At 51.2% G+C, this 10537-nt stretch overlaps 1 protein-coding gene across 1 annotated transcript in view; it reads right to left on the bottom strand.

The window, feature by feature from the left end:
- The window catches only part of FCGBP (Fc gamma binding protein), a gene marked incomplete at its 5' end in the record, with an annotated part of 39517 nt that extends 29299 nt beyond the window's left edge, over positions 1 to 10218 (bottom strand). The window contains 4 exons of the mRNA XM_079723440.1: positions 634 to 1204; positions 5347 to 5696; positions 7651 to 8898; positions 10164 to 10218. Of these exons, the coding sequence (XP_079579566.1) occupies positions 634 to 1204; positions 5347 to 5696; positions 7651 to 8898; positions 10164 to 10218 (2224 nt within the window). The remainder of the gene's footprint in view (positions 1 to 633; positions 1205 to 5346; positions 5697 to 7650; positions 8899 to 10163) is intronic.
- Between the last annotated feature and the right edge of the window lie 319 nt (positions 10219 to 10537).

A 10537-nucleotide genomic window follows, 5' to 3' on the forward strand; every position in this document is an offset into this window, starting at 1 on the left:
AGACAGGTGTTTTGGTCTCCACTGTGCCCATTGTCAGCACAGGGGTGGGGCCAGATAGGGACTCAGGGAATGCATGTTGAATGAATGAATACATGAGTGAATGAATGATTCAGTGGATGGATACCTGGCTATGGAGCTGGGACTTTATCCAGAAGACATCGGGGAATCGTGGAAGAGCTATAAATGAAGAGATGTTCGCGTGTCTGCTTTGGGACATCTCATGCCAAGTCTTTGCACGTGCCCTCCTCTCAGTTTGGAACCCACTTCCTGCCCCCCCCTTTTTTTCTATCTAGCTCCAATCCCTCCTACAGGCTTCAGATTGGGCATCCCTTTCTCTAGGAGATCCTACTTGATTCCCCAGACTGAGTCAGGAAGCTTCTCTGGTCTCCCATAGCCCCTCTGAACTTCCCCCATCCCAGCCCTGACCACTCTGGACTGTCACTGTCTAGTGTGATACGTCTGCCCCAACCTTAGGCTCACTGTGGGCACAGCCTGGCCATCGTGGCCATTGCTCCGTCCCTGGCATGGTGCAGCTCCAGGCTGGACCACAGTAAATGCTCAGATATTGAGCAGATGCAAGGGGTCCCCTGCCTCCCACCATGTGCTCCCAGCCCCCACCAGGGTATCACTCACGGCAGCTGGCTGGCAACCTCCAGTTCCCAACAGAGATGCCAAACTCCAGACAGGCCTGGGCGTAGGCGCTAAGGGCACGGCACAGGCTGGCCCGGTCCCCATTGGCCACACACAGGTCATATACACATTCCTTCAGGAAGGGCTGGGGGTCCAGGGCATCATGGCAGACAGCAAAGGGGCCATTGAGCTGGGTCAGCATGCCGCAGAGATGGCTGCCCTCATAGTGCTGGGCCTGGTCTGTGGTGCAGGAGGGGCAGTTGTTCTGGCAGCCGTCCTCACATAGGTAGTCCTCGTCGTCCAGCTTCCAGCTATTGGCAAACTCCACGGCATCAGGAGCCTGCTCCCAGTCAGGTGTAAGGAAGTCATCAGTGGGGTCACCGTTATAGTTGCCACACAGACCGCACACCTGGCCTTGGAAGTGCACGGGCAGGCTCAGTGCCAGCTGGGCATCCCAGTCATAGGTGAGTACCAGCCCGAAGTCCAGTTCTACCATGGCCCGTGTCCCACTCTGGTACACGCGCAGGCGGCCCTCAGCCAGGGAGGCAGGCAGGCGTGAGCGCTGGCTGTCGATCTGCAGAGGGAGTCAGGAGAGGAGGGTCAGACCCCCGTGTGGTCTGGCCTTCAGCCCCTCATCTCCTCCCACTTGCTTCCCCTGCTCTAGCTGCGTGAGGATTCCTTCCTCCCGTCGGTGCCACCGACCAAGCCTCAGGAGCTTTGCTCCTGCCTTCCCCGTGACCTGAGATGTTCTTTCCCTAGATATACACTTGGCTCACTCCCTCACCTCTTACAAAAACTTTGCTCAAATGTCACCGTCTCAGGGAGGCCATCCCAGACCACCCTATTTTATATGGCAACTCCTCCCTACTCCCTATTCCCCTTCCCTGCTCTATTTTTTTCCCTATAGTGTCTAACCTTCTAAAATGTCATCTGCAAATATCTGATGTTTATCATCTCTCTAACTTGACTACGCTGTCAGCTCCACGAAGACAGGGCAGATGCTTCATCTCCAGTGCCTAGAACTGTACCTGGTAGAATAGCAGGTGCTCAGTAAGTGAATGAAGCCCCTGCTGTATTAAATAAACATTCACTGGGCACTGACCCTGTGCCTGGCCCTGGCCTGGGAGATCCTGGAGATACACTGATGACAAAGACAACCCCAGACCCTACTGCCATGGGGCTTCCAGTCCAACAGGGGAGACAGACCTGTCACTAGACAATGACAGATCAGAGTGATCAGGGCTGGGATAGTGGAGGCACAGGAGGCTGCAGGAGCCTAGAAAAAGAGCCAGACCCAAACTTTCAGGTCAGGGAAGGCTTCCTGGAAGAAGAGACAGCTGAGCTGAGCCATAAAGGACCAGTGAGAGATAGCCACGAAAACCAGGAGGGGGAGTGGTGTTCCTTTGCAAATGTCCTGAGTGGAGAGAGAGTCCAGCTAGGAGATAAGGAGTGTGTTCTCTCTGTCCCCTGGACCCATTCTCCTCTTCCTAAGCATGTCTTTCTTATCCTTTCTTCACAAAGTCTTGTCTTAGCCAAGAGGATGGGGTATGAAAAAAGGAGTAACAGGCAGAGGGGACAGCATGAGCAAGGTCAAAGGTAAGATAGATCGTTCATTCAGTCAGCAACGCCTCCATGAGCCTTCCTGTGTGTCCAAGTCTATGCCAGGCAGTGACCGAGACAGCCCACATTCACAGGCTCTCAGTCCAGGGACCACTGTTCACATCTGTCTTTCCCCTAAGACCAGTGATCTTCATTTTTTTTTTTTTTTTTTTTTTTTTGCTGTACGTGGGCCTCTCACTGCTGTGGCCTCTCCCGTTGCGGAGCACAGGCTCCGGACGCGCAGGCTCAGTGGCCATGGCTCACGGGCCCAGCCGCTCCGCGGCATGTGGGATCCTCCCGGACTGGGGCACGAACCCGTGTCCCCTGCATCGGCAGGCGGACTCCCAACCACTGCGCCACCAGGGAAGCCCAGTGATCTTCATTTTTAAATGACACAAGTAGTGCCTGTTCAGTACAGAAAACTTACAAAATATGCACGAGCAAAAATGAGAAAAGAGAAAATCACCCATACTGCTGTACACATACACACGGGGAGGGGGAAGGGTAAGCTGGGACGAAGTGAGAGAGTGGTATGGACATATATACCCTACCAAATGTAAAATAGATAGCTAGTGGGAAGCAGCCGCATAGCCCAGGGAGGTCAGCTCGGTGCTTTGTGACCACTTAGAGGGGTGCGATAGGGAGGGTGGGAGGGAGATGCAAGAGGGAGGGGATATGGGGATATATGTATACGTATAGCTGATTCACTTTGTTGTGCAGCAGAAACTAGCACAACATTGTAAAGCAATTATGCTCCAATAAAGATGTTAAAAAAATACTCACATTTATGAATCATGCCAGGTTTTTTTCTACCTTTAAATACATTTATACTCAAAAAAAAAATAATGAGACCATGCTGAAGTCACTATTTCATGAACTCCTCTTTTCTCCTAACAAGCTCTTGTGGACATCCTACCATGATCCTACCAGGAACTCTAAACCTTTGTCAGGTCACTGACCTCTGTAAGGATCTGACAAAGTAATGGACCCTCTCCCTGAAAAACTACCCAGCATATGCAAGATTCTGCACATAAGGTCAAGGGATTTGAGGTCCCCCTGAGCTTGTGTTCAATCTCTCTAGCCCTCAAGAATACTACTTTAATCCACTTAGTTATTAATCTCACAGATCCACCTGCACACTCACAAAACGAGGGAGATACAAGAATATTCATGGCAGTACTGCTTGCCAGCATGAACAAAGCGTCCAACCACAGGGGCCTGAGCTAAATGAACTATGATGCATCCAGCCGATGACAAACTGTGCAGCTGTAGAAAGGAAAGAGGAGGCCCCCTTCCTACTGACAAGGAGACAGCTTCAGAATGCACTGTTCAGTGCAAAAAGTCAAGTTCAGAACGGAGCACAAGTACAGTACTGTTTGCTAAGAAAGGGGAGATGTAAGAATGTATTCTTTGTGTTGGCATAAAGAAACCCTAGATGAATACTCAGGAAACTAGTAAAAGTCATTACCTGTGGCGAGCAGGGAAAGCAGGTAAAGATAGGCGTAAAAGCAGGATCTTTCACAACATGTCTTTTTGTTTTGAGCTGTAAATTCTTTTCCTATTTAAAAAAATTAATCGCAGCAACATGGAAGAAACTCGAAAGTATCATGCTGAGCAAAAGAAGCCTTACACAAAAGGCTTCTTGCACTGGATGATTCCAAACTATGAAGTTCTTGAACCAGCAAAACTAATCTATGGTGGAAAAAAATCAGAACTGTGATTGCCTCTAGGGGTGTGTGGGCCATTGTTTGGGAACGGGCACGAGGGAATTTTCTAGAGGGATGAAAACCTTCTATATCTTAACAGAGTTTTGGTTTGCACATTTGTCAAAACTCAGTGAACAGTGATTTGTGGATTTTATTATGTTTAAATTTTGATTTGTGGATTTATTTATGATTTGTGGATTTTATTATGTTTAAATTTTGTTTCAAAAGTAATCAAAAAGAAGTGTGAAAATATTGTATTCTAGTTAACAGTATGCTTGCTAAAATCTTTAGGGGTGAAGTGTATTGATGTCTAGGACTTATTTTAAAGTGCATAAAAAGTAAGAGGGTGGGCTTCCCTGGTGGTGCAGTGGTTGGGAGTCCGCCTGCCGATGCAGGGGACGCGGGTTCGTGCCCCGGTCCGGGAGGATCCCCCATGCCGCAGAGCGGCTGGGCCCGTGAGCCATGGCCACTGAGCCTGCGCGTCCGGAGCTGTGCTCCGCAACGGGAGAGGCCAAGACGGTGAGAGGCCCGTGTACCGCAAAAAAAAAAAAAAAAAAAAGTAAGAGGGATTGTTGAGTGGCCAGAGGGATGGACAGATGATAGATGTGTGATGAACTAAGCAGAGTGAAATATTTAGAATCTAGGTGATTGGCAAATGAGTGTTCACCATACAATGATCTCAACTTTTCTGGGTGTTTGAACATGTTCATAATAATACGGTAGGAAAAAGGGAAATTGTTGTTTCTATTTATTTTGCTGTTATTATATTTCTGTAATTTATATTGGCTGAGTAGTAATCCATTTACCAGAGGCAGAATAGCCTAGAGGTTAAGATAGAGACTCAGGAGCCAGACTGGGGGCGTTCCCAGCTCCATCTCTTACTAGCCCTAAGCCCTTGGGAAGTCATTCATTCCTCTGGACCTCAGTTTCCTCATCAAAAGTGTTAATAATAATAACCCCTACCCCCATAGATTGCTGTGAGCATTAAATGCGTTAACACATGGAAAGTGCTAAGAGACAAACCCGGCACATAGGAGGTGCTCACTACATTTTTAGTGTTTGGTCACTTAAGAAATTACCCACCGTTGGACACTTTGTCTTCTTTCTCTCTCTGCCCGCCCCCTCTTCTTGCTATTATAAACACATCGGCATAAACTTTTTTTCCCCTAACCATATCTCTGAGCATTCTAAAAATTTTTAGAAATTGAATTGCTGGACAAAAGGGGTTTAAGGTTCTGCCACTGATTTTCAAATCCCCCCTCCCGAGCCCCCACGCCCTCGGCCCACTTCTCTGCACCCTCCACCCCTTGGCAAAGGGCTCGGGTCTGGGGCCTGACACTGCCTCCTCCTTCTGCTTGTTGGGTGGCTCATGGGTTTCTTTTTAACCGGGAACCCTCCTCTGGGTCCTTACCCGAGCGAAGCCAACTTCCCCGCGGGCCAGCGACACCGCGTGGCTGTAGGCGCGCACGGTAACCAAGCCCACGTAAGAGACTCTGCGGCTGCCCCGGTGCTCGTTCTTGGTCTCCACGCTGAAGGCAGGCAGGGTCTGGTCGTCGCTGCACAGCTCCGCCATCGAGTACAAGCACGTGCCCATCATGTCATAGCGGCGGCCATCGAAGGTGGTGTAATGGGGGTCACCCTGGGCGCGGCAGGTGGCCGCGGAGTCCGCCAAGCACCTGGCCTGCCCATCCAGCACCTTGCAGAGCTGCTTGGGACCGCACTGCTTGCCTTTGCAGGAGGCCTTCTCCTGGGTCTGCAGGGCTGGGGAGGGAAGGGGGGTGGCCACAAAGAAAGAGTCAGGAGTGTCCACCCCACCAGGAATCCTGGAGCTCTCCCACCCTGGGGAGTTTGGGCAGTTAGCTCACAACTACCCATTCTAGAAGTGGGGGGACTGAGGTCTGGAATCTCAGAGGGAGGGAGCTGCTCAGGCCTGACTTCTCTTAGGTTTTCTGGTTCCCCAGAAAACACAGCTCAGCCTAGAAGATCTGGAAGGTGGTGAAGAACCACCAGGCAGGAAGAGCCATGGAAAGGTTAATGTGTGGCTTTTCTCTCCCTGTTTCCCCCTTGCCCCTACCTTCCCAATCAGGCTAAAAGGCTAAGGGATCGTTTTTATTTTCTATTTATTTAAAATTTTTGGTTGCACCACACAGCATGCAGCATCTTAGTTCCCTGACCAGGGATGGAACCCATGCCCCCTGCAGTGGAAGCACAGAGTCCTAACCACTGGACAGCCAGGGAATTCCCCAAGGGATCTTTTTTAAAGATAGAAAATGGAAGACAGAGACTGTTCAGTAGAATGGAAACGGTGGCATCAGGCTGCCTAGGTTAGAATCCTGGCACAGTCAGTTAGCTGTGTGACACTCACTGGAAAGTAATTTATAATTCTGTATGTCTCAGTTTCCTCACTTGTGACATGGGGGTGATAATAATACCTTCTTCACAGGGATAGTTGGGGAAGGGGGGAGTGGCCTGGCTTAAATAAGCTAAAATATAAGCAGGGTTTGGAACTGATCCCAGGTGTTAATTAGGTTAATTATTACCTATTATAATCAATCACCCACCTCTTCCACATTACTATTCAAGCCTGAAGTGGCCCTTTGAAGTTGGGTAGCTTCCATGCCCTGGAGGATGGATGGGAGGGGCATTTTTGCCAGTGCCGGGAACTCTACTGTCTAGGATCCTTGCTTCGGGAAGGGGATCCACATAGGGAGAAACAGCTCTTCCTCCCCTGCCTCCTAGTCTCCAGAAGCTCTTGCCTTCTGTCTGCTCATAATAATAGCTCACCCTTATGTAGCCCTACTCACTTGCCTGATACCCTCTAAATGAGCTACAAATGTTAACTCATTGCACTGTCACTTAACAACCCTGTGAGGGGTGCAGTTATATCCCCATTTTACAGATGTGGAAATAGGTCCACAGAGGTGAAGTCATATGCCCAAGGTCACACAAGCAAAGGTGGGATTTGAACCTGGGAAGTCTGGCTTTAGCATCTGTGCCCTCAAACGCTGCACCTCTTGGAGGCAACTCCTCAACAGGCTGGGCCCAAAAGTACACACAGGGCCAGGTCCTAGAAATTAACTATGTTAACACATACAAGGCACCTAGAGTGGACCCTGGTATGTTGAGAAATACTCCCCCCACATGGTAGCCATCATTATTATACTTTTAGACCTCCTGAATTTGGCATTCCTATATGAGGTGTTGGGGGAGTGGCAGTTAGCAACTGGTATGGTTGTGTGTCAGTAGCTAAAATAACAAAATATTCCCAGGCTGGTTGGTGAGAAGCTGCTGACCTGACCCGACCCCCCACGAAGATCCCTCCCTCTTGGCACCTTGGCTCTCCCCAGGAACCTTTCCCCAATGCCACCCCCCACAAAAGCAACAGACAAAGGGCTGATGCCAGACACCCTGGGGGCTTCTAGGACCCTGCTGCAGTGCTCTGACTGGCATCTCTTCAGACTGGTTGGGACCCTGGATCATACCAGTTGCTAAACACTTAGAGTATTGTTCCTGCAGGGGGTTGGGGGACAGGGAGGGCTTGGGAAGCCTTAAGGAAAAGAAGGATGGCAGGGAGGATGCAGGTGAGTGGGAGACAGCCCAGCTGAGCCAGGAAGCCACAGATGAGCACAGAGAGGGTGGGAAGGGGGAAAAGGCAAGTGAGCTGGCAAAGGGGTCCCCAGGTGGACAGGGCCAGAGGTCATTTCTGATCACTTACTCCGGCCGCAGGCAGCTGCTGTCCCAAAGCTCACGTCCTGGTCCAGCCCAAAGGTGAGCAGCCCAAAGTTGGCAGCAGCCTCAGCCACATGGATACTGTCCGTAGAGCCGAGGTCCACTTCAGCATATGAGAACTCACTGCCTGGCACAGCGGCCCAGGTGAGGTTGGCCCCCAGCCTCTGCCCATCTATGGTCAGCTCACCAGCAGCCTTTGTTGGTGCCACTACCAGGGCCACGCACTTAGATTTTGGCACGCTCTTCACCACATAGGCAGGGCAGTAGGCTGCCACATCTGGGATCAGGACCAGGAGGGGGTCATAGGTCACTCCATCTTTGGTGGTACCCGTGCCAAACAGCAGGACTTGGATGCCCACATCTGCAGACAGGTAGAGTGGCCGGGACTGCTGGATCTCAAACTCTGCTACGTTACCTGCCTGGAGCCCACGGGAGCCAGTGGTGCCCCCGAGGTTGTAGGTCAGCTTCGTGGCCTGGCTGGCCACGACATAGACCAGGTCGTAGCGGGTCTGGAAGGACAGAGGGGGCACCACATAGCGGGTGCCCCAGGCAGATGTGGGTAGCAGCTGCTCCACCACATGGTTGCAGTTTGTGTTTTTCTGGGCACAGCTGTGGCCAGAGAGGACAGCCACGGGGCTACTGGCGGTGACCTTTGACCCTGAGAGGTCAGCTGTGCTCTGCACCTGGGCCACCTGGTAGGGGTCCAGAGTCACACTCAGGACATTGCCCGCTGAGTAGTACTTGCCCTGGAATGTCACTGACCCCTTCAGCTGTATACTGACAGAGGCACCGGCTGCACCTGCCACCACAGCAAACTCCTTGAGATTCTGGGACGAAACGCTGGCGGGTGTGAGCACAAAGTACTCAGTGCCTAGGGCGCGGACAGGCCACAGCTGTGTCACATCTGCTGTGTTGGGCTTAGCGTTTATTGCCTGCACAGAGATGTTGCGGTCAGAGTGGACCACCACCGCACGCTGGAAGGTATTGCTGCCGGCCATCTCAGCCTTGGCAGTGATGTTGACCACGACTGACTGCCCGGGCCTCACAGTGACATCCTGTGAGGTGCCGTCTACCCGGCTGAGGATGGAGACTGAAGTGAGGCTGTCCGACAGACTGGAGAGGAGGAGGTAGAGGTAGGCTTTGCTGTACCCGAGATTATAGTTCTGCAGGAAGGCCGTGAGGAATTCCTCTCCCCCGCTGTCCTTGGGGTCCACTGAGGCCTCCTGGGTCAACCCTGGGGTGAGAAAATGCAGCTGTGGGTCTGCTTTATCCAACCCTCCCCATCAGAGAAGTAACCTCATACCCCGTGCCTGGGTCGCATGTTGAAATACTAACGTGGGTTTCTATTTTCTCTCTTCTCACTCCTTTCCCCTTATTCATGCAGTGTTCACCTACCAGCCTTTCTGGCTTTTGCCTTCCAAAAGCCTGAACACTTCAGACAGGGATCTCAAACTCAAACACTGACGGGGCCAGGCAAGTGATGTAAATGTGTGAAACAGAATGGGCAGACTGTGCAGCTAGAGCATTCACATGCCATGGAAAGTGGGGTGTTGCTATTAGCTTTAATCTGTTGTTATGATGATGGCTTATGGGCTCTTTCTTAAAAATGTCACATCTTACCATTTTTTCAAGAGAAATTGGATATCTGAATTTCCATGTGAAATCTCCTATCCAAAACTGTTTTAAGTAAGCACTATGGGGCCCTAACTGGCTGGATTCAGGTGCCAGTTTGTGATTTCTGTCTTCATAGGATTAGGGGTGTATGTGAAGGGGAAAAGGGGATTATGGGAGTATGGACAAAATGTCTCCTAGAAATAGAGAGGAGTGGGGACTTTTCAACACCTCAATCTAGGAGAAGATTCTCCAGGGCTGAGAAGAGAGAGGGGGAGGGAGAGAGATCACTTTACAGGATCTTGGAGAGAGTTGTGGTGGTTATAGAAGGACTGTCTGCCGAATAAGGGGAGCCTTGAAGGACATCCCAGGGTCCCATGGGGCCAGGGGATCAGGGACAATGAATGTTTCTAAAGTAACCTAAATAGATGTTGACTGGTAAAGAGGGCCGGGATGTCCCATCCCTCCCCCCAACTTTGGCTTTACCTAAGACTCTAGTTCTGGACATAGCCCTAGATAATTGGGCACCAAGTCCCCCCTGCCCCCTGCCAAGAAAGACTTTAGTGAAATTTTCCATCACCTCAGCAGAATGAGGCTCTAAGTCAAAACTTTAGTTGAGTTGCAGAAAATCAAGAAAGTAGTAGTTCTTACCTACTTGAATTTGGGGACTAAAGTTTTTACCTGTTTCCCTCTGGAACAGAGAGAGAATGGGCGAATTCCACCACATTTCTCTGCAGGACTTAAAGGGTCTCTCTCCCATCTCAGCTAGCCTGGGGTGACACTGGGAGATGTGTTTGTGGAGGGGGCTCAAATGGAGGGTGCTGACCCAGGCAGGTAGAGTTCTTCAGGCTGGAACCAGGACATAGATGGGATTTTCGTCTGACTTACCCCACAGGAGGGTTGCTCCGGCCCAGAGCATCCACCAGCTCCGCAGAGAACCCATGTCTGCAGTGGAGAAAGAGAGGGGGTCATAGGAGGCTGGTCTGCCCCTCCTGCCAGAGGACAAAAGGGCCCAGTCTCAGGACAAGGGCTGCCTGGGCACCAGGAAGGCTGAGGTGGGCTGAATCCAAGGGCCGGTGTGTGTGTAAGGAGAATTGGACATCTGGTGGGCCTGGGGGTTGGGCAGGGAGGGCAGGACAGAGGTAGGATAGGGAGTTGGATGTCCAGTGGATCTGGGGGGAGTGGGATGGGGAGGCCTAGAGCCAGGGGCAAGGGTAGGGGACCTGATGTCCCACTTCCAAAGGGGATGCAGCCTCTCTCAC

Source organism: Hyperoodon ampullatus (genome assembly GCF_949752795.1).
Source record: "Hyperoodon ampullatus genome assembly, chromosome: 18".
In the NCBI taxonomy this organism is placed as follows: domain Eukaryota; kingdom Metazoa; phylum Chordata; class Mammalia; order Artiodactyla; family Ziphiidae; genus Hyperoodon; species Hyperoodon ampullatus.